Here is a 24,772-nt window from a genome sequence, read left to right as displayed (position 1 = left end):
TGAGTATTATTGAAACTGTCCTCACAGGGTTAACAAGAATTACATGCTGGGTCCTGTGCAGAAATACAGGTCTATTAAGCACGAATCAGGCCACACTTTGGCCCACTTCCTTGTAACTGAGAGTCAGGCAGCACTAGATACTGACCATCTGCATCCTCATTGTTCCTATAGGTAGGATTTCTAACCTTAGAATCATAGGTTTTTGTTCACGAATTGATTTATATCCCTATTGTTCCTATAGCTACAATCAGTGACCATGGACTTCTAAGGCTTTTTGTTTAAGAATTGCTTAAGATGTTCTTCAGATCCTGAATTCCAGCAGGACAGCTAATGCCAACCAGTTTGAAAACACCCACAGAGGAATCGAATCAGCATGAGAACGCGGTTTCTTCATTTCCCTGTCCCATGGCTTTACTCTGCACTCTTTGACCAATCAATAATCCCGACACCTTGGCTCACTCCAAACCCCTTGAAATCTCTGGCTTCAAACTCCCAGGAGGGGTGGATTTGAGGTTTCCTCCTGTTTCCCTGTTTGGCTGCCCTATGATTACTAAACTCTTTCTTTGCTGCAATCCCTGTTGCCTTGGCTTATTGACTTGCTGTGCATCGGGCAAACCAACCGATTACGATTACATCATGATGCAATATCCACCTCAAAGGACTGCTGGGAGCCTCAAAAGTTTACAAATTTGTAAATTGTATGTGACTGGCTGATGCTGGGGAAAAGCAAGGAGCTTTTGGTGATTGGAGTATGGTAAATTATAATGTTCCCCACCCCACTGGGTGATGTGTGTCCCTCTTCTGTCTGAGGGTCTCCTAAGGAGAAGAATTCTCTGGCTTTTGTTAGATGCAATGTCAGGATGGCTCAACAGACATCACCAGGAAAACAGAAAAAAGAAAAAAGGAAATCTTAATGCTTTTCAATGTCTGTCAGTTAAAAAAAAAAGTGATATTCTTTGTTTTTCATGGAGGGGGTCCTGTGCATCAGTGTTCATAAGAACAGGCAATTTATTTCTTCCAAACGAGTCTGTTCCTGGGCCTGTGTCCCTCTTGACAAAATGGGGCTTATAGATGGTGCACACTGTCTTTAAAACACAGTGCCAGGGAGTGGTACTCTTTCTTTCTTCTTCTTTTTTTTAATCATTCTTTTGAAATGAATGTTCTGGGTCTTGGCCTCAGGCCTGATGTGAGATCAGTTGACCAAAACACAAGAGCAGTTCATATGCAAAAGGTCAGTGCTGGTCTCAAAGGTACTGACATGTTTCTCGGGTGGGGCCTTGTGAAATTCTTTATAAATAAACTCTCCAAATAAGTTGGCTCCTTGCCTTGTACTGGGAAGAGATGATTCCACCAGGGTGTTCTTGAGAGTCCCCGGCAGCAAGTAGAAAAGGGCTGCCAATCTCAGTCCAAATTCTGCTTCCACCACTTACTTGTGACCTTGGGCAGAATGACTGTTGGTACCTCTATAAAACAGGGATTAGAAATACCTCTGGCATGCCTCTGAAGGTTAGAGGAGATGCACAAGGCACTCACTGTGGTGCACGGGCACTTGGGAATTGTTAATATCCTCCTTCTCTGTCCTTATTCATCCACGTAATCTGCTCTGAGTTATCCCAGAGAAGCTGAGACCCAGGGAAGTTAAGAAATTTGCTCAAGGTCACAATGCTGGCAAACGGTAGAGCCAAACTCAGAACCCCAGCCATCAGTTGGTTTTCACCAGCATCAGTCTAAGCCCAAAGCCCATACTCTCTTTTACTTATCTCCCCATCTCCTATTTCTATGAAGCTTTAGACTTTCTAATGCACTTTTACTCGCTAGCTGTCCCAAGTGATTGAGTGAGGAAAATCATGAAATAAGGGGAAATTGCATTTATAGGTTTAAGTGACTGGCACGGGTGGTTACTGCTGGTCCTAGGGAGTGTGAGGCTGGAAGGATGACCCAGATTTCCCAAACCTAGGCCAGGGCTCTTTCCAGTGAACCAAGGATGGTGTGTGGATGCAGGAGGTGGCAGAGGAAGATCTCGCATAGAGATTTTGGCTTTAAACCCTCGTTAAAAAATGACTTCATGGGGCCGGGCGCGGTGGCTCAAGCCTGTAATCCCAGCACTTTGGGAGGCCGAGACGGGCGGATCACGAGGTCAGGAGATCGAGACCATCCTGGCTAACACGGTGAAACCCCGTCTCTACTAAAAATACAAAAAACTAGCCGGGCGCGGTGGCGGGCGCCTGTAGTCCCAACTACTCGGGAGGCTGAGACAGGAGAATGGCGTGAACCCGGGAGGCGGAGCTTGCAGTGAGCTGAGATCCGGCCACTGCACTCCAGCCTGGGCAGCAGAGCGAGACTCCGTCTCAAAAAAAAAAAAAAAAAAAAAAAAAAATGACTTCATGATCCAGATGGTCCTGCCTTCAACAGGTGAACATCAGATTACACAGAAGCATACGATGACTGTTTCAGTTAGCTCTGCTTATGCCTAGAATCATGGCATTTTAGCTTTCAAAGGCAGGAAACAAATTTAAGGACTCTTTACAAGATGGGCATGTGCGTCTTTTGTGTATATATATATACACACACATACACACGCACACACACGCAAATATACACATGCAGTTGATTCTCATTATTAATGGGCATGTGTGTCTTTTATATATATATATACACACACACATGCAAATATACACACGCAGTTGATTCTCATTATTAATGGGCATGTGTGTCTTTTATATATATATATACACACACGCACACACATGCAAATATACACATGCAGTTGATTCTCATTATTAATGGTAGTTATGCCTTATAAAGTTGTGGTGAACACCCCATTGCTCCTAGGAGAAATACAGAGTTAGGTTCCTTTAAGCCTCTGGTCACAATATTTTCATCCAGTGATGAATATACAAACTTGCGTTATACGTGTTTCTGCTAAAAGACATCTTAATATATATTGTTGATTCATTGACATTAAACTCAATGCCAATGGTTCTATAACTCATGCCTGAATGAAACTTATCTTCAATGCCAATGGTACTATAACTCATGCCTGAATGAAACTTATCTAACACATATATTTTTTTCCATAAAGAATATCACTTAGGAAGACCAGACATCACTTCAGCACTATACTTCGAGGGCATTTAAAATGAAAAACAGTGAAATCATCAACAAAAAGCACAAAAATGCATAAATGTGGCACCAAATAGACCGCAAGGACACCTGCTTATGGGTTGAGAGCTGAAACCAAGAGACAGAGTGTTATTTGACTCAAATTTTTCACCACTCTTAGCAGGTCCATGAATGGCCACAAAACCACTGTGAGATTTCATTTTGGGCTACAGAGGAATTTTCACAAGTGGATGAACTGGCAAACATGGAGTCTGTGAATGATGAGGACGGACTGTGTGTATTGCGCTTGTGGAGAGGACAACTTCATTGCAGAGGCTGTGTAAAGGCAGCACAGTGCCTAAAGTCTTCACTAAGGTGTAGGGGACTGATGTATTCCCTCCCGAGGGCCCACTGTGCCCATGAGAAGCAGAGACTAGTTCAGACGCGGTGGCTCACGCCTGTAATCCCAGCACTTTGGGAGGCCGAGGCGGGTGGATCATGAGGTCAGGAGATCAAGACCATTCTGGCCAACATGGTGAAACCCTAGCTCTACTAAAAATATAAAAATTAGCTGGGCATGGTGGCCTGCGTTTGTAGTCCCAGCTACTCAGGAGGCTGAGGCAGGAGTATTGCTTGAACCCAGGAGGCAGAGGTTGCAGTGAGCCGAGATCGCACCACTGCACGCCAGCCTGGGTGACAGAGCAAAACTCTGTCTCAAAAAAAAAAAAAAAAAAAAAAAAGAGAGAAGCGGAGAATAAAGGAGGCCGGTGGCCATCAAAAGGGAGTGGTGGGTGGGTGAAAGAGGACATAGGGAGGGAGGTGGGATTGAGAGGGAGGGCAGTGGGTGGTGGGGTGGGGGGTCCCTCGTGGCTTGGCTGGGCCCCAGAACTCCCCGCCCCCGAACACCTCGTGGGTGGGTGCCTCTCCTCTGCTCACTTTTGGCTGGACTTCTGCTGATGTGTGAAACACAGAAAGACTCTCCTCTCTGGCAGTCTCCCAGTTGCAGGGAACCTTTTGATTTCTTAACTGTTCGCCTGGGATCCATTCCTCTATTTGCTCATTTTCTAATACTCCCTCTTCATCACCGTGTTATTGGGCCACCGACTCCCACTCCAAAGGCCAACCATGCCCGGAAAGCTCATTAAGTGAGTCAGCCTAAGAGAAGGGATCCGAGTCCAGGTCACTTGGAGCTGATGACAGCAGTGAACCTGGCCAAGTCAGGGTGTGCAAGATGCCGGTGCTGCTGGAAACATCGCATGGAGGAGCGGCCCCCTCATCACCCGGGACAGTCAGGGGTATCTGCAGAGGTTTCCCAACCTGTCACTCATTATTCTAGGGTCTTCTTTGAAGGACAACAAACCCTGTGCCTGCAAGGCGGAGTGTTAGAATACCTGGCACCATGTCACTCCCCTGAGCTCAGCCAGACTGCCTGAGGGTTGTGCCCCACTCCTCCATTTACTGCTTGTGCCTCAGTTTCCTGATCTGTAAAACAGAAGTTCTAATAATATCCACCTCACAGGGTTGTTATGATGGAAACACTGAGGTAGGAGGCAGGTCTTTACTCCAGACCAGACTGATGACTGGCTGAACCAGGGAAGAGGCAAAAGCACCTCTCCATAAGACATGCCCACCAGTGCCATGCCAGTTTACCCTTGCCAGTAACTTGGAAGTTACTGCCTCTTTCCATGGAATTGACAGATCCACCCCTTTTCTAGAAATTTCTGAATAACCTGCCTCTTAATTTGCATGTAATTAAAAATGGGTGTAAATATGACTGAAACACTGCCCCGAGCTCCTTTTCTCAACACACTGCCTGTGGGGTAGCCCTGCTCTGCAGGAGCAGTCACGGAGCTGTAACACTGCTGACTCAATAAACCTGTTTTCTTCTACCACTGGCTTGCTCTCTTGCTCTTGAATTCTTTCCTGAACAAAGCCAAGAACCTTCCCAGGCTAAGTCCCAGTTGTGGGGCTGCCTGCTGTGCATCAACATGATATTGTGCAATTCCTTCCAATGGACTGCTCGTAACATTGGTTAAAACCACAGAATCTCATCATTGGAGGATAATGTAAGGGTCACCTCCATGGTGTCTTAATTGGGCTGGTCGTAGGCGACTAATGAGAAGCTGAAGGAAGTTATGGACCCTTTTCTCCCAAAATGTTCATGTCACATCCACACATAAACACACATACAAGTTTGTCTCTATTTCAGAGGGTGCAAACATCTCAGGCTAAGAACCTCACATAATACCTAATCTCTTGAAACTCTCAACAAGTTTCCTAACTCTCTCATCTTTGCTCCAGCTGTCCAGTGATGAGAACCTCTTACCTAAAGGGGCAGTCCAGTAAGATTTGCCTCTGATTGTTAGAAAGTTGCTCTTTCCACAGGACTGATATCACTGATTGGGTCCCAACACTGCCCACTAGATGTTATGTCGAATTGGTCTAATCTATCTTCCTGTGACAATCCTCCATGTTTCTGAAGATGCTGGTCACACTGTCTCTAGTTCTTCTGGGGTATATGCCTCATCCATTCACTACTTGGTTCATTCTTCCATACATTAATTTGTCACTATCCCTCTCAAATACCCAAAATTGGTGCAACCCAGAACAACACAATCTTCTGGCTGTGGACTGGCCAGCTAGGTGCAGGGCTCTCATTTTCGTTTTGGGTATCATCTTTCCATTCATATATCCTAAGAGTGAACTATGGTTTTTAAATCTTATTTTGAAATATAGCACAACTATGAAGAAGGGCAAAAACAACAATTCAATGAACTATCACAAAGCTAATACCCACAAAACCACCCCCTAAATCAAGAACTAGAACTTTGCCCACTTCTGCCTCATCTCCATGACTATCCCCTCCCTCCTCTCCAAAGATAACTTCTGTTCTGACTTTTATGGTGATAATCTCTTGCTTTTCTTAGATGTTTTATCACCTAAATATGTATGTGAATTAATGCTATAGTTATGTTTTCCTGGTTTTCTAATTTTGTATAAATGGAACTATAGAAATAGTCAATTTTTTGTTTCTGACTTATTTCACTAAATGGTGCATTTGTGAGATTCATTCAAGTTGCTATATGTAGTTGTAGTTCATTAATTTTTATTGCTGAAAATATTCCATTTATATGAATATACTGCAATTGATTTATCTATTCTGTTAAATGGACACATGAATTTTCAGCAATTATAAACAAAGCTAGTATAATCATGTGCATCAGTCACACATTCATGTATTTAGGTTGGCTATACCTGATATAGCTCCTGTGTAATCAGCTTAGTAGGCAATATGAAGCTATATTCCAAAGTGGTTGTACAAATTTATGCTTTTACAAAACATTTATACTTTCTGCGTGTGTGTTCCAATTGTTCCATGTTCTCACCAACACTTAACATTATTAATCTTTTTAATTTTGGCTATTCTCGTCGCTATAAAGTGGCAACTCATTGTGGTTTTAATTTGCATTTCCCTGATGACTAATAAAGTTGAGCCTATTTTCATCTATTTATTTGGCATTTGTTGATTAGAGCTTTTGGCAACCCAGTCCTCATCTGAGTCATACTAAACTTGTAGCCAAGTGAAATAAAGTCTCTGACATATGATGCTATTTAGTCGTATCTCCCCTACTGACTTAGGTTGGATTTTGGGTCCCCAGAGCAGGTCTGAACATTCTTAATGACAACAGGTCATATTTCTGGTGTGCCCACTTGTTCCAGGCACTGAGCTACGTGCTTGACGTACATAATGTCTCTTAATCCTCACAACCAGCTTATGAAGCTCATACTATTACTACGTTCATTTTACGTAAGAAGAAACTAAAGTGGGGGAGGCAACTTATCTAAGGTCTCAAAACTATTAGGTGGTGTGACCTAGATTCAAATAAACACCCTTAGCCGCTATAATAACAATCTGCTTCCAAACATGGAGACATATGGCTGCATTTAAAAAAAACTTTTAAAATTGCTAAAAACTGAATAATAAGGCGAACAGGTCATTGTCAAAAGGAGAAAACAGTTCCAAAGTATGATAAAGCATTAATGTTCTTCAAATGCGAGATGTTCTTACAAATTAATAAAAGGACAACCATCTCAACAGAAAATGGCCAAAGGTTTCTGGAGTCAGATAAATCTGGGAATTTCTGCTTACTTTTCCATATTCTTATACCCCCACAATGTATATGACAAAATTTATGACTCTAAGAAGTTCTGCACTAAAAGCTTACTTTAATGCAGAGTTTTCCAAACCTATATGACAAAAATATATTTTGGCATCCTGAGTAATTATAATTCTTCAGAACATGCTTTGAAACATGTTGAACTCTGTTGTCACCACGGCTTCCTCTGGTTTCTAGTCTGGTAAAATCTCCAAAAAAGGAAATGAAGTTAGTTTTGTCCAATGTTTCTCAATCTTGATACTCCAGTCGTCCCTTCTTATCTGTGGTTTCGGTTACCCACGGTCAACTGCGGTCCAAATACATTAAATGGAACATTCCAGAAATAAAGAATTCCGACGTTTTAAAGTGCGCACCATCCTGAGTAGCGTGATGAAATCTTGTACCATCCAGCTCCATTCTGCCTGGGACATGAATCATCGCTGTGTCCAGCACGTCTGTGCTGTATATGCCACCCACCCGTTAGCCACGTAGGAGCCATCTCAGTTACCGGATACATTGTCATAGAATGTTCAAGTAACTGTTATTTTACTTCATAGTGGCCCCAAAGTTCAAGAGCACTGTGCCTAATTTATAAATTAAACTTTATCATAGGCATGTAGAGGAATAAACGATATTCAGAACTATCTGTGGTTTCAGGAATCCACTGGGGGTCTTGGAATGTATCGCCAGCAGATAAGTGGGATCGACTGTATTGACATTTTGGGGCAGTACCATTCTTTGTCGTGGGAAGCTGTCTTATGTACTGTGAATGTTTACAGCACCCCTGGCTTCTACCTGGTAGATATCAGTACTACACCCTCACCGTCCCCAAGTTATAACAAATAAAATTTCCTCCAGACACGTCCAAATGCCTCCCGCCCGGGGGCAGATCATTTTCCTCTCAACCACTTGTCTAACCTGACTGACTTCTAAGGAACTTATGGTAGCCCCATGAATATGGACCACTGTCTAAGCACTCCCAAAATGGCATGAGAGTTTCACTATATTTTGATTTCTGTTTCTCATGATGTCCACTATTTTTTTAAATTTTAATACAAGGGGGTAATTGTTCCATCTCTTGTCTTCTAGTCTTTTTTGTTTGTTAGGATTTCTTAAATCTCCAGGCACACCCAACCGCATGCAGTTTCCCTGATGCCAGGTTTCCTCTTCCTAGTTGAGTTTTGTCCTTTTCTGGGCATGCTCTTAATCACCAGCACCAATGAAGGCCATGCACTTGTCTTTCTAAATCAAACCTCAATTCTCCTAGGATGCCTTTTCCATCTAGGTGGAATTAAGTTCTTTCCTCTAAGCCTCATACCCTCTGCACAGCCTTCTACCAGGCCCCAACAACACATGATGCATATTTATGCGACTATCTCTCCAATTCCTTGAGGACAGGGACTGGGTCCTATTGATTTTCTGATTCTCAGCATAGAGTAGGCACCACAAGTGTAAAAGAACAAGGGAGTGAAGTATAGTTTGGGATAGGCCAGCAATTCCATCCATGGAGGCCTGGGTAGATTTCAAGCAACACTGAGCTCATTGACAGCCTCCTTACCAGCTTTCTTCTAGGAATGTTCTCTTTGCTTGTCTCCAGGAGGACAATCTTTACTCTCAAGAGATGGTAAATGTACCACAGGAGGTACCAGCTTTGTTTTTCTCTCTCTCAGCTATGAACATGACATCATTTGCTTCGTCAACTTGGTCTAGACTGCTCCTGCAAGTTTTCTCATTCCAAACATAAGGAGAAAAGTCCTTTTCCCTTGATCTCAGCATTTTTGCAAACCTCAGTTTATTCTGGTCTGTGTCATTTTTTTTTTTTAATCCTTGGAGTGCCCCCTCCTTTAAATGTTTTGGGAGGCCCTTCTGGACCTGAGTTTCTCATCTCTTTAAGTATTTCCTTCTTTTTATGTCATTTGGGGATTATTTTAAGCTTTAGGCACAGAGTTTAATTCTTGGGAATGCTTTGACTTTGCCAGAGCTGTCCAAGATGGTGGCAGTGGGTGGAGAGAAAGATACAGGTCAGAGAAACATTAACAAGGGGCAATTGACAAGACTTGGAGACCATCTGGACATGGAGGAGGGGGAGATGACTCCCAGATTTCTGTTTTGAGGCAACCGAATGACTGGTGGTTCCTGCTGCAGAGATGGAGGTCACAGGAGGAAGCAGAGGAGGAGGAGGAGGAGGAGAAGGAGGGAGGTGAGGGTGTCTGGGAAGATGCTGAGCCTGGTCTGGGATGTTTAGAGTCTGAGGTTTCCATGGGAGACAAAATAGAGACGTAGGGGAGATAACTGGATATAAGAGCCTCATGCTCTGGGAAGGAAAAAGGCAGCTCGGGAGTCTGTTGGCATGCAGATGGCAGCTGAAGCTGAGGTAGTTGACAAGAGCACTCAGGGATGGTGTGCAGATGGAATAGCCATGGTTACGCATGATGCAAGAAGAAAAGTTCTTGAAGGAGATGAAGAAGGAGTGGCCAGAGACAGAAAGGAGGAAAGCCAGAAAAGGAGCAAGCGCCAGAGGCCACTATAAAGAGAGTTTGGGACAGAAGGATGGTCAGCCACGTTAAATTATAGAGAGAGGGGGATTCCAATAAGGACAGAAAAGTGCCCACTGAATTAGCAACAGAAGATCACTGGAGACCACTGGGCGGACAGCTTTAGTGGAGTGAAGGGGGCTGGAGCCATATGCAGGGGTGGAAGAGGGAGTGGGAGGCGAGGGAACTGGGGGGCAGACATAGCATGATGGCTAAAGAGAGGTTCATTCATTCATCCACCCAAGCAAGAAGTAGGACACAGGGGCTCCTGTGTACCGGGTGCCACTCAGGGCCCTGGGATGCAGCAGTGGAAAAACAGGCAGAACTTCCTGCCCTCAAGTTGTGTACTTTCTAGAGAGATATATTCTGAAGGGAGGACTCTTTTTAAAAGGTGGTTATTAGAATTATCGTTTGACTGCTGAGGGAAACAGGAGAAGTTAGATGGTAACTCGCTCAAGTTTATGCAGATGTCCAAGCTGTGGGCCATGTCCTGACCTGCCGGATCCATTCCCCCCCCTCTTTTTTTTTTTTTTCTTTATTTTTTTTTTTTGAGATGGAGTTTCACTCTTGTTGCTCAGGCTGGAGTGCAATGAATGGCATGATCTCGGCTCACCGCAACCTCCGCCTCCCGGGTTCAAGAGATTCTCCTGCTGCAGCTTCCTGAGTAGCTGGGATTACAGGCATGTGCCACCATGCCTGGCTAATTTTTGTATTTTTAGTAGAGACAGGGTTTTTCCATGTTGGTCAGGCTGGTCTCTAACTCCTGACATCAGGTGATCCGCCCTCTTTGGCCTCCCGAAGTTCTGGGATTACAGGTGTGAGCCACCATGCCCGGCTGACCCATTCCTTTTTAGACTGCCTGAAGGGAATGGAGTTTAGGCATACAGAAGGCATAACAGGGTGGGGACGACTACAGGTGTGAGGTGAAGAATTATTCATGTCTGGGTGGGCCTACTCAAAGCAAGGTGTCTACTTGGCCCCACATTGTTTAGCTCCAGCTGTACTTTATCTAGGATCCACTGTGTTAGGCATTGTGTCTGGGCTCAAGTCCCCTCCAATGTGAGTGACAGGTACTGAGATCCACATGTTCCCACTTGCTTCAGAGCCAGAGGCTTGAGAGGCAAACTGTGGGAGACCCAGTGCCCCCTTTCCTGTGGGACTCTGATGCATATGGTTTGACTGGGGCTAAACCATCTCCACATCCCATTGTTGAGGCCAAGCACATTGATCCAAACAAGGTTCCATGGGATTAGATATAGAGGTGCTGGACAAAAAGAGGGTCTTTATCCTTTAGAGATGGTGAGCTTAGGGACCAGGTTGGGTGGCTCACAGCCATTTAGACCATCTGAAGAAAACGCCAAGTAGAGATGAACAGAACCAAGAGATAAAGAGGGAGATCAGGCTCTATTTCATTTGAACTCCTGGATCCAGCTCTGCTCGAATCTACCAAGAACTACCTCAGACATCCTAATATCTTGAACGTTTTGGCACTTGCAACTGAAACAGTCTGACCAATACAGTTTGTCAGGATGTTATATGTGACTGTGTGAAATATAGTATATTATTGACTTTTGCAGTTAACTGACTCTGGGGGCTTCTTCCACGGAGCCAGATGTGTTTGTCATTTTCTAGGTGTCAGTCCTACAGTGATTGATATGGTTTGGATTTGGCTCCCCACGCAAATCTCATGTCAAATTATAATCCCCATTGTTGGAAGAGGGGCCTGTTGGGAGGTGATTAGATCATGGGGGCGGATTTTCCCTTTGCTGTTCTTGTAACAGTGAGTTCTCATGAGATCTGGTTGTTCAAAAGTGTGTAGCACTTTTAAACAGTGTGTGACCGGGTGTGGTAGCTCAGGCCTGTAATCCCAACACTTTGGGAGGCCATGACAGGTGGATCACTTGAGGTCAGGAGTTTGAGACCAACCTGGCCAACATGATGAAACCCAGTCTCTACTAAAAATACAAAAATTAGCCGGGTGTGGTGGCACGCACCTGTAGTCCCAGCTACTCGGGAGGCTGAGGCATGAGAATCACTTTAACCTGGGAGGTGGAGGTTGCAGTGAGCCGAGATCAAGCTACTGCACTCCAGCCTGGGTGACAGAGTGAGGCTCTGTCTCAAAAACAAAATAAAATGTGTAGCACCTCCCCCTTCTCTCTCTTCCTCCTGCTCCAGCCGTGTAAGACGGGCCTGCTTCCCTTTTGCCTTCTGCCACAATTGTAAGTTTCCTGAGGCCTCCCCAGCCATGCTTCCTGTACAGCCTGTGGAACCATGAGCCAATTAAACCTCTTTTCTTTAAAATTACCCAGTTTCAGGTATTTCTTTATAGCAGTGTGAGAACGGACTAATACAGTAATACAGAGGTAAGTAAGACATGGGCTTACAACAAGGCTGTGGAGATGATGGCAGCAACCCCTCACAAAAGAATTACAGTCAATAAAATGCTCTACATCCCTTTCTCGAGTCGCAATCATAGAGAATGATTAGTTAGCAATTCCAGGTAGGGTTTGGCGAGGATGGACCGAACTGGAGAGATGTTCTGTGCACCAGGAGCTCCGAGGAAGGTGGGCTGGGAGGGGAGGGAGATGTACTGTGGATTCTTTTTAACATTCTGTTCTGGGTGCCTGTGCTAAGGGGTTGACGGGGGACAGGGGGAGAGAGGAACAGGTAGTCTGAGGAATCTCTAAGTGTGTCCACTCTGAGTAGAAGGGCTCTTTCTCATACCTTTCCCATTCCAGCGTGGGCATGTCCCAGCTTGACCACCACCGGGAAATGTGGGGCTGTGACCTGAAAGAGACAAGAAGAAGTCACTCTTAGCATCTCAGAGCATTGCCACCAAGGCTCTGGGTGCTGTTTGTTCCATAGAAAGATCCATTCATCTGATATGGTCGGAAATCCCCATAAGAATGCTTTGACAGATGGTCACCCTGCCATGGCCCAGACACTCTCAGTGTCAGTGCTTTTGGCTTCCAAAGGAAGCTCTGAGTTCTTAAGACCAGCTTGTCTGGGGCACCCACCAAGCTGCAGAGACAATGGAGTAGGACAAACCGACTGGTTTCCAATCTTGGCTTTACTGCTATGCAACTTCAGGCAAGTCACTGCACTGACCTGTGCCTCTGTTTTCCTCATTTGTTAAATGAAGATCATAATAATAGTATCCCATGGGGCTGCTGTGAGGATTGAGTTATTACATGTGTGGCACTCAGTGAATGGCAGCTTAAAGATTCCTAGCATAGTCCTGTCTTACATTATTCTTTTTTTTTTTTTTTTTGAGATGAAGTCTTGCTCTTATTGCCCAGGTTGGAGTGCAATGGCGCGATCTCGGCTCATTGCAACCTCCGCCTCCAGGGTTCAAGCGATTCTCCTGCCTCAGCCTCCCAAGTAACTTGGATTACAGGTACCTGCCACCATGCCCGGCTAATTTTTGTATTTTTAGTAGAGATGGGGTTTCACCATGTTGGCCAGACTGGTCTCTAACTCCTGACCTCAAGCGTTTCGCCCGCCTTGGCCTCCCAAAGTGCTGGGATTACAGGCGTGAGTTACTGCGCCAGGCCCATTATTCTTTCAAATAACACTTCAACCACCTGAAAACTTTCATTACTTCCCCTAAGCCTCCCCAGGCCACCATACGAGGCTGCTTAACCATCGTGGCCATGCCTGCCTCTGGCACAAGCATTTATTGACTGCACCACATAGGCTCCGTGATGAGCAACTGCTCTGCGTCACCTCCCTTAGGGAGCCACACTTGAGGACAGCATCCTTGCCTGGTGGGTTCCCTGCTGCACCCCCAGCTCCTAGAACACGGCCTGATCCAGGGAAGGTGCTCGATACTGAATCTGTCCTTCAATCAGGCCTCTTAGCAAGACCTAGAAGGCGTGCACGCTTCTCCCTCCGACACAAGTGAGACAGTTGGGCTGGGAGGATTGTGTACCTCCCACAGCCACCATCACTTAACCAGGGAGCCAGGAAGCCAGGACCCAGGTCTGAGCTTTGCTTTCCCCCTTTCATGTTGTTCATGCATTTTTTGAGAGTGTTTTCTCAGTTTCTAGAAGTACATTTTGCATTGCTTGAGGCCAAAGGTTATCCCTCCTAGTTATGTACATCACTTCCTTCCAAGTGGACCATTCCTAGCCGGGGCCATCCTGACCCCCTCTCCTTGGCTGTCCGTGGACAGCACTGTCTGTCCTCTTACACTGTGGGCACGGAAGGAACCCAGCCTTGCCCTCTTGATGTCTCCTGCCTGGTCTGTCCTGTAGTAGCTGCCGAGCCTCTGCAGAAGGCTGCCCATGCATCACGAAGCCATTCTGTAGCCCTCATCTCATTTTACCCCCACACTGGCCTCATGAGGCAACCAGGGAAAGTATTTTAATCACCATTTTACAGATAAGAAAATCGAGACTCAAGTCAGTTGCTGGGAAGGGGTGGAGCTGGGACTTGAACTTGGGTCTGTCTGACTCCCAGCTTGGTGTGAACAGTCCCCTTTTAAAGTCTAGCACTAGAGTGGCCTGCAGTAGACTTTAAATAATTTTTTTTTTTTTTTTTTTGAGACAGAGTCTCACTCTGTCACCCAAGCTGAAGTGCAATGGCATGATCTTGGCCCACTGCAATCTCTGCCTCCTGGGTTCAAGCAATTCTCCTGTCTCAGCCTCCCGATTAGTAGGAATTACAGGCATGTGCCACCATGTCTGGCTAATTTTTGTATTTTTAGTAGAGACGGAGTTTTGCCATGTTGGTCAGGCTGATCTTGAACTCCTGACCTCAGGTGATCTGCCTGCCTCAGTCTCCCAAAGGGCTGGGATTCCAGCCCCAGAAGCCGCTGCGCCCGGCCATAATTTTTTTTTTCTTGATTTCAGGCTAAAACTTACCATACCCTGGTGTCTATGGTGAATACATACACGTTAAAAAAAAAAAAAACAGCAGCATTTGATTTTGATTCCAAAAGCAGTAAGTACTCACTATAAAAACTTTGGAAAATAGTCCCAGCTACTCGGGAGGCTGAGGCAGGAGAATGGTGTGAACCTGGGAGGTGGAGCTTGCAGTGAGCCGAGATCGCGCCACTGCACTCTAGCCTGGGAGAGAGAGTGAGACTCTGTCTCAAAAAAACAAACAAACAAACAAAAAAACCTTTGGAAAATAAGATAAGATTAATTGAAAGAACCTCATCAATTACCTTACTGATTGATATAGATATCAATTACCATAAAGAAGTCAATAAAAATCATCCTCAGACTTCTAACAGTTTTGGTTTATTATCTGCTGCTCTTTAAAAAAAAAATCTATATTTAAGTTTCCCTTGATTTGTTATGTTTTTACAAAATTGGGAGTATAGTAGATATCCAATCTTGTTTCCTGCTCTTTCCACTTAATATTATGTGATGAGAATACTCCTGGTGGTTATTACTTGTTAACTTAATAATAATTATGAAACATTTCACATATGGAAAAAGCCTTAAACAGCAATACTATGGACATCAGCTTGCTTAAGAAATAAAACATTGCCTAGACAGTTGAAGCCCCTGATTTACATCTGTTTTTTGAGACGGAGTCTCGTTTTGTCACCCAGGCTGGAGTGCAGTGGCGCGATCTTGGCTCACTGCAAGCTCCGCCTCCCGGGTTCACGCCATTCTCCTGCCTCAGCCTCCTGAGTAGCTGGGACTACAGGTGCCCGTCACCATGCTGGGCTAATTTTTTGTATTTTTAGTGGAGACGGGGTTTCACCGTGTTAGCCAGGATGGTCTCGATCTCCTGACCTCATGATCCACCCGCCTCGGCCTCCCAAAGTGCTGGGATTACGGGCGTGAGCCACTGCGCCCGGCCACCCTGAGGTACTTCTTTCTGATCACACTCTCATACCTCCCATCCCAGAGGTAACCATTATATAAATTCCATGTTTATTATTTTCTTGCATTTATTTGTAATTCTACTAGTACATATGATTCCCAAGCAATATATATTAGACAATTTTAAACTTTCTATAAGGTTGGGTGCAGTGGTGCATGCCTGTAATGCCAGCACTTTGGGAGGCTGAGGTGGGAGGATTACTTGGGACAAAGAGTTCAAGACCTGTCTGGGCAACATAGTGAGACTCCCATCTCTACAAAAAATGAAAAACAATTAGCCAAGCATGACGGTACACACTTGTAGTCCCAGCTTCTAGGGAAGCTGAGACAGGAGAATGACTTGAGCCCAGAAGTTGGAGGCTGCAGTGAGCTATGACTGTGCCACTGCACTCCAGCCTGGGTGATAGAGTGAGACCCTGTCTCAAAAACAAACAAACAAAAAAACCAACTCGCAAACCTTTATACAAGTAGTATAAGAAATACCCCTGGCCAGGCACGGTGGCTCATGCTTGTAATCCCAGCATTTTGGGAGGCTGAGGCAGGCAGATCACGAGGTCAGGAGGTCGAGACCATCCTGGCTAACACGGTGAAACCTCATCTCTACTAAAAGTACAAAAGATTAGCTGGGTGTGGTGGCAGGCGCCTGTAGTCCCAGCTACTTGAGAGGCTGAGGCAGCAGAATGGTGTGAACCCGGCAGGCGGAGCTTGCAGTGAGCTGAGATCTGAGATCGCACCACTGCACTCCAGCCTGGGCGACAGAGTGAGACCCCATCTCAAAAAAAAAAAAAAAAAAAAAAAAAAAAAAAAAAAACTTTTTTAAACTTTTTTTTTTCCAAATGATTGTTGTAAGATTCATGCACATTGATATGTATAACTGATTCATCTTCATTGCTGCATAGTATTCCATTTCATGATTACATCACCACTTTCCATTTCTTGTTGATGAACATTCAGGTGGTTTCTATTTTTCCAGTTATAAACAATATTACTATAAACTTTTATTTTTCACCAAAGGACTTTTGTTACCTGGCTGAATCATCACACCCAGGCAACCTATGCAGACCTTAGGCACCTCCAGCAGTCCAGGGACTGCCTGGATCACTAAGGGAGCTTCACTTTCATCTCATGTTAAGGTGGAGCTTGAGGTGAGGGGAAATGGGTTTTCTCTCTCTTCCCTTTTGTCCCCTAAAGTCTGATCATATGCTACCTTGGTGAGAACTGGAAAGGGCATGGTTGCGGGAGTGCCAGCAGCTCTGCCATTTACTCCCTGTTTCATCTCAGATTAGATATTTAACCTCTCTGAGCCTCAGTTTTCTAATGTGCAAAATGGGGATGATCACGTCTAACTCACAGGACTTTTTGGGCAAGAAGAAATAAGGAATGTAAAACTGCTTAGCACCAAATGGTGCTGAAACCTAAAGTGTAAAGTAGAAGTGAGGGGAGGAAGGAATTGACTCTGGCTTTGTGGGGGTCAGGGGAGAGGTAAAGGAAGACTAGATGATTAAGGAGGGAGAGAGAAGGCTCTGGCCTGGCAGCATCTGCTGACAACGGAGGGAATGAAATGAAATTAAACAAAGGAAAACCAGGAGATCACACCAGAGCACAGAGTCAGAGGGTGACAATAGGTTGGCGCTTTCAATGTGAAAGAACCTGATCAATTACCTTATGGAACCCTCATGCTACCGTGTTGTGGTAGGTGAAATTCTAGGAATAGCCTCGAAGGTATCACCCTGTGACCTCTGGTGCCTGTGAGTGTGATGAGACTGTCATATCATGTTATGTTATATGGCACAGGTGACCTTAAAATAAGGATGGGCCTCATCTGATCACACAAGCCTTTGAAAGCAAATAGCTTTCTCAGGCCGGTGGCAGAAGAGGAAGTCAGAGCGGTTGAAATCATGTAAAAGACTCAGTATACCATTGCTGCTTTGAGAGGAATGGGGACCATGTGTTTAGGTGTGTGGACTGTCTGCAGGAGCTGAAGGTGGCCCCTGGCTGAGAGCCAGTAAGAAAATGGGGACCTCGGCCGGGCGCGATGGCTCACGCCTGTAATCCCAGCACTTTGGGAGGCTGAGGCGGGTGGATCACGAGGTCAGGAGATCGAGACCATCCTGGCTAACACAGTGAAACCCCGTCTCTACTAAAAATGCAAAAAATTAGCCGGACGTGGTGGCGGGCGCCTGTAGTCCCAGCTACTTGGGAGGCTGAGGCGGGAGAAGGGCGTGAACCCTGGAGGCGGAGCTTGCAGTGAGCCGAGATCGCGCCACTGCTCTCCAGCCTGGGCGACTGAGCGAGACTCCGTCTCAAAAAAAAAAGAGAGAGAGAGAAAAAAAAATGGGGACCTCACACCTATGGTCACAAAAAGCGGAATCCTTCCAGTGATAAGAATGACCTTGGAGGAGAATCGAGCTCCAGAGGAGAATGCATCCTGATTTCAGCCTTGTGGGAGCCTGAGCAGAGAACCCCGTTGTACCATCCGGACTTCCGACCTACAGGACTGTGAGATGATAAGGCGGGAGGGGGAGGAGAGCGGTTCTTTTAATCTGCTAAGTTTGCAGTGATTTATTAGGGCAGCAATAGAAAACAAATACACATGTCTTTATAGAAGCCAAGGCCCAAAGAGGGACGAGATTGTTTTTCAAGGCACACGAAGGCAGAACCGGAAGTCAAGTTTATGTGTCTTGACTCTCCCTCAAGCACTCTCTCTATCAAGGCACACTTTTCTGGGAATCACGTGCATATCTGAGGTGTAACAAATGCTTCCCCCCCATGATAGTGGTCAATAAAATAATATCAAATCAATTCTGTGGGCACGACTGAATGAGAAGTATGTGACTTGTTCTGTTCTTGTGCTGGTTGGGGCACACCGAAGGTTGAGACAAGATTTCTGCCCTCAGAGGGTTTACTATCTGCTTGGACCCATGGGCTGTACAATGAAAGACCAGAGTGAGGCAGCATGGCAGGAAGGCGTGGGGTAGGTTGTGGTCATGTGTAAATCTCCAGAGCAGAGGTCCCAACATTTTTGGCACCAGGGACCAGTGTGCCACCATGCCCGGCTAATTTTTGTATTTTCAGTAGAGACAGGGTTTCACCATGTTGGCCAGGCTGGTGTCGAATTCCTGACCTCAAGTAATCCGCCTGCCTCAATCTAGAAAAATCTGAGAATGTTTAAGTAAGATATTTCACAGAAAACATTTCAGAATTCATCCAAAGCAACGGATTTTCCTGATACTAGGGGAAAATTTCCTTTGCCATTTTTTACTTTGACTTGTTGGAAACAGCATTCTTTTTAGAACCACGTATGGGCTGGCAAGACTCCAGGCTAGTGCTGCGGACACAGAAGAGGTAATTTGGGGCCAGATTATTGGGGGCCTTTGAAACCAAAGAGGGGAGTTCAGGTTGCTTGGATGGACAGTGGGGAAGCAGGATAGTTCTGGAACCAGGGAGTGACCTGCCAGTTATGGGCAGGATGGATTTGTGCTAAGGGTGACTGAAGGGCCAGGGGCCAGTTTGGAATTGATTGTAAAGACACTAAATACCACTGGTTGGGCTTGGACTGGGAAGAGATGGTAGAGGGAGTGGGAGCACTCCTGGAGCTTTTCTTTTTTTTTTTTTTGTGACACTTCTTTATTGAAATAATAGTATTAAAATGACCATAGAAATTCAAGACAAAAATTGTCTACAATCTCATCATCTAACCAAATCAGTGTTTGTATTGGTGCACGTTACCTTGTAATTTTTATAGGTCCAATAAAACCCCCAGGATACTTTACTATTCAGGATAATTCTATTCGAGGTAGAATTTTGCATCTATCTTCTCACTTAATATTATACCATAAGTGTTTTCTTATTTTTGCTACAGATGTTTTTATTTTCTTTTATCTTCCCCCACTCCCCTTCTCTGGACCAGGTAACTAATCTCACCTCCCCAGTGTGGCTGGGATGTAGTCCTCCCCATCTCTCACCACGTGCAATCTTTGCAAACATGTATGCACGGATATGGCTGAGGCTGTCTGTATTTTTTTTTTTTTTTGAGACGGAGTCTTGCTCTGTTGCCCAGGCTGGAGTGCAGTGGCCGGATCTCAGCTCACTGCAAGCTCCGCCTCCCGGGTTTACGCCATTCTCCTGTCTCAGCCTCCCGAGTAGCTGGGACTACAGGCGCCCGCCACCTCGCCCGGCTAGTTTTTTGTATTTTTTAGTAGAGACGGGGTTTCACCGTGTTAGCCAGGATGGTCTCGATCTCCTGACCTCGTGATCCGCCCGTCTCGGCCTCCCAAAGTGCTGGGATTACAGGCTTGAGCCACCGCGCCCGGCCAGCTGTCTGTATTTTTGAAAATAGCTCTTATCTCTTAACATCACACCATATATACCCCTCCTCCCATGTCAATAAAGATAGTCCTATCCCGATAGTTTTTGTTTTTGTTTTTGTTTCGTTCGTTTGTTTTTTGAGACAGAGTCTCGATCTGTCACCAGGCTGGAGTGCAGTGGTGCGATCTCAGCTCACTGCAAGCTCCAACTCCCTGGTTCAAGCGATTCTCCTGCCTCAGCCTCCTGAGTGGCTGGGATTACAGGCACCCACCACCATGCCAAGGTAATTTTTTTTTGCATTTTTAGTAGAGATGGGGTTTCACTATGTTGGCCAGGATGGTCTTGATCTCCTGACCTTGTGATCTGCTTGCCTCGGCCTCCCAAAGTGCTGGGATTACAGGCGTGAGCCACCATGCTGGCCAATCCTGATAGTTTTAAGAATAGCTGCACCATCTACACATGTACACATACACTGGTTTCCTATTAATAGACATCTGTGTTATTCATTCTCTCTCTCTCTCTCTCTGCTACTATAAACAAGAGCTCATTAAACATTTTTGTACACATGTCCTTATGAGCTAGTGTTTTAATTCCTCCAGGCCAGGCCAGGAGATTTTTAAAGGGACAACCAGCAGAATTTGCAGACATTCTTTTTTTTTTTTTTGACGGAGTCTCGCTCTGTCGCCCAGGCTTCGGTTTCTAAAGTCAGTTGTTAGAGCTCAAGAAATGAAAGTGGATGCCATGGCATTGCGTATGGAGTGAATCACCCACCATATTACCTCCAGGCTAAAATGACTGTATTTACTGTCATGTAAGGGCCAGGAATGGGACCAGGCACTTTATGGATGGTAGCATCCTTTCCCTCCCCCATGTTATAGATAAGAAAACACAGCGCTGGCCGGGCGCGGTGGCTCACGCCTGTAATTCCAGCACTTTGGGAGGCCGAGGCGGGCGGATCACAAGGTCAGGAGATCGAGACCATCCTGGTCAACACAGTGAAACCTCGTCTCTGCTAAAAATACAAAAAAATAAAAAAACAGCCGGGCGTGGTGGCGGGCGCCTGTAGTTCCAGCTACTCGAAGGCTGAGGCAGGAGAATAGCATGAACCTGGGAGGCGGAGCTTGCAGTGAGCTGAGATTGCACCACTGCACTCCAGCCTGGGTGACAGAGCAAGACTTGAAAGAAAGGAAGAAAGGAAGAAAGGTCAGGAGATCGAGACCATCCTGGTTAACATGGTGAAATCTCGCCTCAAGCAAAAATACAAAAAATAAAAACAGCCAGGCTGCGGTGGCGGTAGTCCCAGCTACTCGGGAGGCTGGAGGCAGGAGAATGGCGCGAACCTGGGAGGCTGGAGCTTGCAGTGAACTGAGATTGCGCCATTGCACTCCAGCCTGGGCGACAGAGCAAGACTCGAAAGAAAGGAAGAAAGGAAGAAAGGGAGAAAGGGAGAAAGAAAGAAAACACAGCCCTTTGCCTGAAGTCAGACAGTGAAGATGGTGCTGCTGCCCTGCTGTCCTCCTGCCACCCCCAACTTCCCAGGCTGTTCAAATGGGTGTCGAAGGCCATTCCCACTTCTACCCCTTTGTAACATGCCAGCCCCTCCCCAAACACAGACAGGTCACAGAGGACAAAAAACATCTTGCCGGCTATTTTCTCTCTTCCTTTCCCAACAATAGCTTTATTTAGTTCCCCTGGGGATGCCGAGGTCTGCATCAGCCTCTCACAGGCTCCCTGTCCCGCTCACATGGCCTGGGCACTCCAGAGTGAAGCACTGCCCAGTGGCGTAAGAGGCCTGACATCCTGTCAGAAGGGGCAGACCGATTTTGGAAAACAGAGATCCCCACCCAGATAAGGGCTTTATTCAAAAGAACTCAAAGAAACCAAAATAAGTGGGGGTAGCCCAGTGCCCATGCTGGGTGTTCCCTTGGGAGGATTAGAGACGGGAGTGGAAGCCCAGGGCAGCCTTGTCACAGCCGCATCCTCAAGCCACAGAGTCAGAGAACCAGGACTTTGGAGTGACCTGTGCAGCCTCCCACCAAAGGAGGCAACTCCTCCTATGTTCTTGACTCTGGAGATTTACATAGGCAGAGTCTGGTCCTATGCAAGTGATGGGAAAATCAAGATCGAGAAGAATCTGGAGGAGGAAATCAAGGACTGAAGTCTGGGAAGACTTCCAGGAGGAGCTGGCCTCCATTTCCTGCCTCCAAGGCTCTGCCTGATCCAGCTCTCCCCCATGCCTTCTGTTTCATCTCCTGTGTCTCCCTCCTCTTCCTCAGCCCGACTCCTACCTCCCAGTTACGTTCCAGCCCACTGGCCTTTCAGTTCTTTACGGAATGTGCCGCACTCCCTCCAGCCACGGTCTTTGCATATGCTGTTCCCCTTTTCCCTGAGAGACCCTTCCCCACAGTCTTTCCTAGGCCAGTCCCATCTCATACTCATGTCTCCATTGAAATTTGGTCCCTGAAAAGCCCTCCCTGGCCACTGGTCTCCAGTAGGTGCTTCCTGTTATCTTCTCTATCTCACTCTGAGAGTTCTCTTTTCCTAGCTCTAGACACCATTTAGAATTATACGTTCTGGCCAGGTGGTTCAAGCCTGTAATCCCAGCACTTTGGGAGGCCAAGATGAGCGAATCACAAAGTCAGGAGATCGAGACCATCCTGGCTAACATGCTGAAACCCCGTCTCTACTAAAAAATACAAAAAACTAGCCGGGCGCGGTGGCGGGTGCCTGTAGTCCCAGCTACCCGGGAGCCTGAGGCAGGAGAATGGTGTAAACCCGGGAGGTGGAGCTTGCAGTGAGCCGAGATGGTGCCACTGCACTCCAGCCTGGGCGACAGAGTGAGACTTCGTCTCAAAAAAAAAAAAAAAAAAAAGAATTATACGTTCATTTTTTTTCCAACTGTCTGTTTCTCCACTCCCCATAGGTGATCTGAGGACAGGAACCTTTGCTGTTTTGTTTACCACTGCATCTCTCAACTCTCCACAAGGCCCAGCACACAGTAAGCGTGTTTGTTGAATGGCTGTTAGACAAAGTCTTCCATGACACGTGGGAAAAGTCATATGCAAACAGGCAGAGTCAGGAGGAATGTGGGGGCAAGGAGTGGGTAAGGTTGATTCGAGTGGAAGGTTTGTTGGGGATGCAGCTGGAATTAGGGTGGACAGATCAGGAATGGCAAGCTTGTGAGGGGCCTGGCACCAGAGGTAGGAGTTTGAACTGTGTTTCATGGATATCAGGCAGCCGCCAAGGGTTTGGACGCAGTGGGGTAGTGCAGGCTTTAGGAGAGTTCACGGGAGGCTGTGGAAACAACAGCTCGTATCTCTTGAGCCCTTAGTGTGTGCCACGCACGGGGCTAAGCACTTTACATATATCGCCCCACGTAAGCCTCTTGACACTTCTTCTATGAGGTAGCTCCTATCTTTATTCCATTTTACATACACAAAAATAAAGGCGAGAGCTGAAGTTTCTGGCCTAAGATCACTCAGCAAGAAAGTGGAGGAGCTAGGATTCAGCCAGACCCGCCTGCTCCTGCTCCCTCCCGCATGGTACCTCCTTTGGACTACTCTGATCATCCAGCACTTCCCCTGCGCCCAGAACTGGAGCACGTGGGTGGAGGCCAGCAGACCTGTTAGGACAAGACTGGCTGCTGTCATCACTGGGCAGGGCAGGGCAAGGTGGCAGCAGTATAAACAGTGGTAGAAGGATGCCAGTTCACTTCTGGCTCCCACATTTATAGCTGTGAGCCCTTGGGCAAGTCACTGACCACTCTGTGACTCAGTTTCCTCACGCCCCAAATAGGAAGATCACTTGAATCCCACCAGATTGATGGGAGGAATGGACGTTATGATAGATTTCAGTCACTAAGGAGTTGGTCACTGGACGGTTGTTGCTAGTGGAGAGGAGCAAATGAACTTAGAGGATGCTCAGGGCCTGGCCTGGCGTAGGACGGCAGTCTGTCCTTGCTCTCATCTCTTCCACATCTATGATCTCAGGAGCACGGCAGCAAGGGTGGGCTGGGGGACGTCAAAGGCTGATCTGTTATTCCTTGGAAGCAGGAAGGGAAGGAAGCCTGAGGCCTAGGTTGTGAGCAGGGAGCACGTTACGAAGCCTTTGACAGAAATGGGGCAGTCCGGAAATGGGGTTTGTGGTAGACATTTAAAACAGACTCATGCAACAGAGAGCACGGGGGCATCCCCACAGCTGCTTCATAAAGCTTAACCTCGGTGTGTAGCCTCTGACAGACTCTCCTTGGAATTTTAAGCACGGCACATAGAGCCACTCCCATCAGGAGAAAGAGCACAGACAAGATGAGCTTTGCATCTCTTCTGTAATTCTGCCACGTTGTGACACATCTACCTAGAGGAGTGAGACGTGGAAACGCAAATATGTTAAGACACAATTTCACGGCCTACAGGGCTCTGTGTGGTCTGACCCCTGCCTTCTGCTCCAAACCCATCTTACCCACACTCCCTGCATCAGCCTCTCTGTCCAAGGCTCACTGGCTTTCTCCCCAGCCCGGATACTAACGCTGTCCCCTCTGGCCACAGGCCCTTTGCATATGCTGTTTTTAATTGCCTGCAGCGAAGTCCCTCCGTGCTTCTCTTCATTCAGCCAACTCTTCTGCATGCTTCAGAAGTCAGTTCCAATGTCACCTCCCCAAGCAGCTGGCTTGCATCTCCCGGCCTATGTCCCAGCCTACTCATCTCTTCTTCTTTCTTAGCCATTTTAAATGGATCTGTGTGATTGCTGAGGAATGTCTGACTCCACGAGAAGGGTGGGGCAGTGTCTGTGGCTACTCAACATTGAACCCTCAGGCCTCTCCTGAATGACAGAC

At 46.4% G+C, this 24,772-nt stretch overlaps 1 protein-coding gene across 5 annotated transcripts in view; it reads right to left on the bottom strand.

Annotated features, from left to right (window-relative positions):
* The window catches only part of SYN3 (synapsin III), a 543,931-nt gene that overhangs the window by 72,073 nt on the left and 447,086 nt on the right, over positions 1 to 24,772 (bottom strand). For all 5 annotated transcript variants that reach the window (XM_017944545.2, XM_009217148.2, XM_009217143.4 and 2 more), the window contains one exon: positions 12,518 to 12,580. In XM_017944545.2, the coding sequence (XP_017800034.1) occupies positions 12,518 to 12,580 (63 nt within the window). The remainder of the gene's footprint in view (positions 1 to 12,517; positions 12,581 to 24,772) is intronic.

The sequence above is a fragment of the Papio anubis genome, chromosome 16 (assembly GCF_008728515.1).
Source record: "Papio anubis isolate 15944 chromosome 16, Panubis1.0, whole genome shotgun sequence".
NCBI lineage: Eukaryota > Metazoa > Chordata > Mammalia > Primates > Cercopithecidae > Papio > Papio anubis.
Note: the sequence above shows the minus strand (reverse complement) of the source record. Positions and strands in the feature narration are given on the sequence as shown.